Source organism: Vicia villosa, linkage group LG1 (genome assembly GCF_029867415.1).
Source record: "Vicia villosa cultivar HV-30 ecotype Madison, WI linkage group LG1, Vvil1.0, whole genome shotgun sequence".
In the NCBI taxonomy this organism is placed as follows: domain Eukaryota; kingdom Viridiplantae; phylum Streptophyta; class Magnoliopsida; order Fabales; family Fabaceae; genus Vicia; species Vicia villosa.
This window is the reverse complement of record NC_081180.1, coordinates 185,088,927-185,091,026: the sequence shown is the minus strand read 5'-3', so window position 1 is coordinate 185,091,026 and position 2,100 is coordinate 185,088,927. Positions and strand designations below refer to the sequence as shown.

At 39.1% G+C, this 2,100-nt stretch overlaps 1 protein-coding gene across 1 annotated transcript; it reads left to right on the top strand.

Annotated features, from left to right (window-relative positions):
• Positions 1-639: 639 nt before the first annotated feature.
• LOC131661024 (uncharacterized) lies at positions 640-1,394 on the top strand. Its single transcript, XM_058930428.1, has 2 exons — positions 640-1,247; positions 1,313-1,394. The coding sequence occupies exons 1-2, from the start codon at positions 640-642 to the stop codon at positions 1,392-1,394; spliced, it is 690 nt and encodes a 229-aa protein (XP_058786411.1).
• Positions 1,395-2,100: the final 706 nt, after the last annotated feature.

Below are 2,100 nucleotides of genomic sequence, written 5' to 3'. Positions count from 1 at the left end.
CGCGTCCTCTGGCAACTCTTCTTTTTCTATATTATCTACATGTCTCACTCACTTTGACTCTACACCCGTGCTCTCTAGAAAGCACAAACTCCAAATTCCCAAATCCAACCATATGCCTTTTATCAACTGCAATTGCGTAATACACTTTTTCATCATTTTTTTTAATCCCAACCGCTTCTCATTCTAGATATTCCCATTAATTAATACTCCACCACCCTCATTCTCCAATCATCCTAAATAAACCCATTCACAAAAATTAGAACTCTCAACTTCCTTAAATTATACCCACTTTGATTAATATTAGACCAATAACACAACAAAATTATCTTCTTTTCTTTTGCCCCTATTTTCGGATCACCTGCGAAACTTTAGCTTATAAAAAAAAAACAAACTAATAAAACTCATTCTTTGCATTTTATTGTAACAAACTTTCCGCTAACTGCTCATTTTCTGTTACAAGGTGCCGTTATGGCTCCAACGGAAGATAAGGTAGCAGTTATCACAAACTCAATCCCAAACACAAACACAAAGACCTACTTTATCTTCCGCTTCTTCCTTTAAATAAATAAACAGCATTAACCATCAATCCAGATATTTTTTTATCCGGTTCGAAGATTAGTCTCAGCAGTTGTGCGAGATATGTCAAACAAGGTAGTTCTTCTACCGGTGGGATCTTCGAACCGGAGACAACCGCTTCTACAAACGAGCAAAAGTTCGTTGAAACCAGGGACGCGTCTCGGTGAAGCCGTCGGCGGAACGGCCGCCGTGTGTTGCTGCTGTCCATGTGCGCTGGCGAATATTGTTTACTTAGCGATCTATAAAGTTCCGGCGATTCTTTGTCATAAAGCGTTGAAGAAGAGTAGGCAGCGTCGTCGTCGCCGTCTCCAGTCGTCGTCGTCCGGGGAAGGGATGTTGCCGTCGAAGCCGAAGCCGAAGAGCCGTTGCACGTGTGGATGTTGTGATGATATCGGTGCTCGGGTGCATCCCACGTGTAGTGATGATGACGAGGATGTGGATGTGTATGTGGGGGTGAAAAGTGAAAGTTTGGGGGTGGAGGAAGAAGATAAAGAGGTTGTGGAATTGGAGAAAGAGATGTGGGAGACTTTTTATGGGACTGGGTTTTGGAGAAGCTCTTCTCAGAGAAATAGGGATTCTTCGTCTTTTTCATCTTCGCAATCTTCTCAACCTCAAAGGGTGTTTTTTAGTGCTTCTGCTCCTAATCTTCAGGTTCTTAACGTATCAACCTTGTAAGTTGTAATCAAATCGAATCGAATCAAAGGTTCTAGTGAATTATATGAGTTCATTTGTGCAGGGTTGATTTGGATGGAACTTTGTATGCTTTCTTTTTTATTAGCAATGCAACATGTGGTTTTCCATTTCAAGAGATTGATTAGTTCTTATTTGTTGAATTTTCGAAATTATAATTAGCAATTGCGACGCAATTTTTGTTTATTTTGAAGTATTTTCCATGTTTGTATCTTGCATTTAGAACCAGATCCCCGAGACTATAAAACCTTTGCAGCTCTCTCAGTCCAACAATCCTTAAGACAGAGGTCGGCCGAGAGAGTTGCAAAAGATTTGCTGTCGAGGATCTGGTTCCGTATTATTTAATTTAGTTATAGAGATATGGCTTCAATATTCTGAAATGGTTTTTGAACAAGGTTCAATTTCAGTCGGTAATATTGCTTGAAGGAAAACAAATTGTGAGTTTACACAAGACAAAAAGTATTGGTGTTATTTTGTCCATTGTGTAAACTTTGTAATGCAATAAGGAATTGTGGTCAAGCATGTTGTGGTTGTGGTTATGGTTATGTGGATACTACTTGTGGTGAGAGATCAAAAGCACTTTTAAGATTCATTTTCTGAAAAAGGCTTTTTTTTAATTCCTCTACACATACACTGAATGATGTCTTTATGGTTGGACTGAAACATTGTACAGAAGTATAGCAACAGGTCATTTGCTAATCCAAGTTGCTACCCTTAAGTTAGTTAGTTGTTATTAAAACATAGCAGAATACTAGAGTTGAGTCAGAGATATCAGCAGTTTGGGTGAGAATAGGACCTTTCAACTTGTCCCTAGACATGGATGTATGACTCAAA

Excerpts from the sequence above, each read along its gene's own strand:
- LOC131661024 (XM_058930428.1), top strand. The coding sequence starts at position 640 with ATGTCAAACAAGGTAGTTCTTCTACCGGTGGGATCTTCGAACCGGAGA. Across the intron at positions 1,248-1,312 it reads GTTCTTAACGTATCAACCTT|GGTTGATTTGGATGGAACTT; the intron begins GTAAGTTGTAAT and ends TCATTTGTGCAG.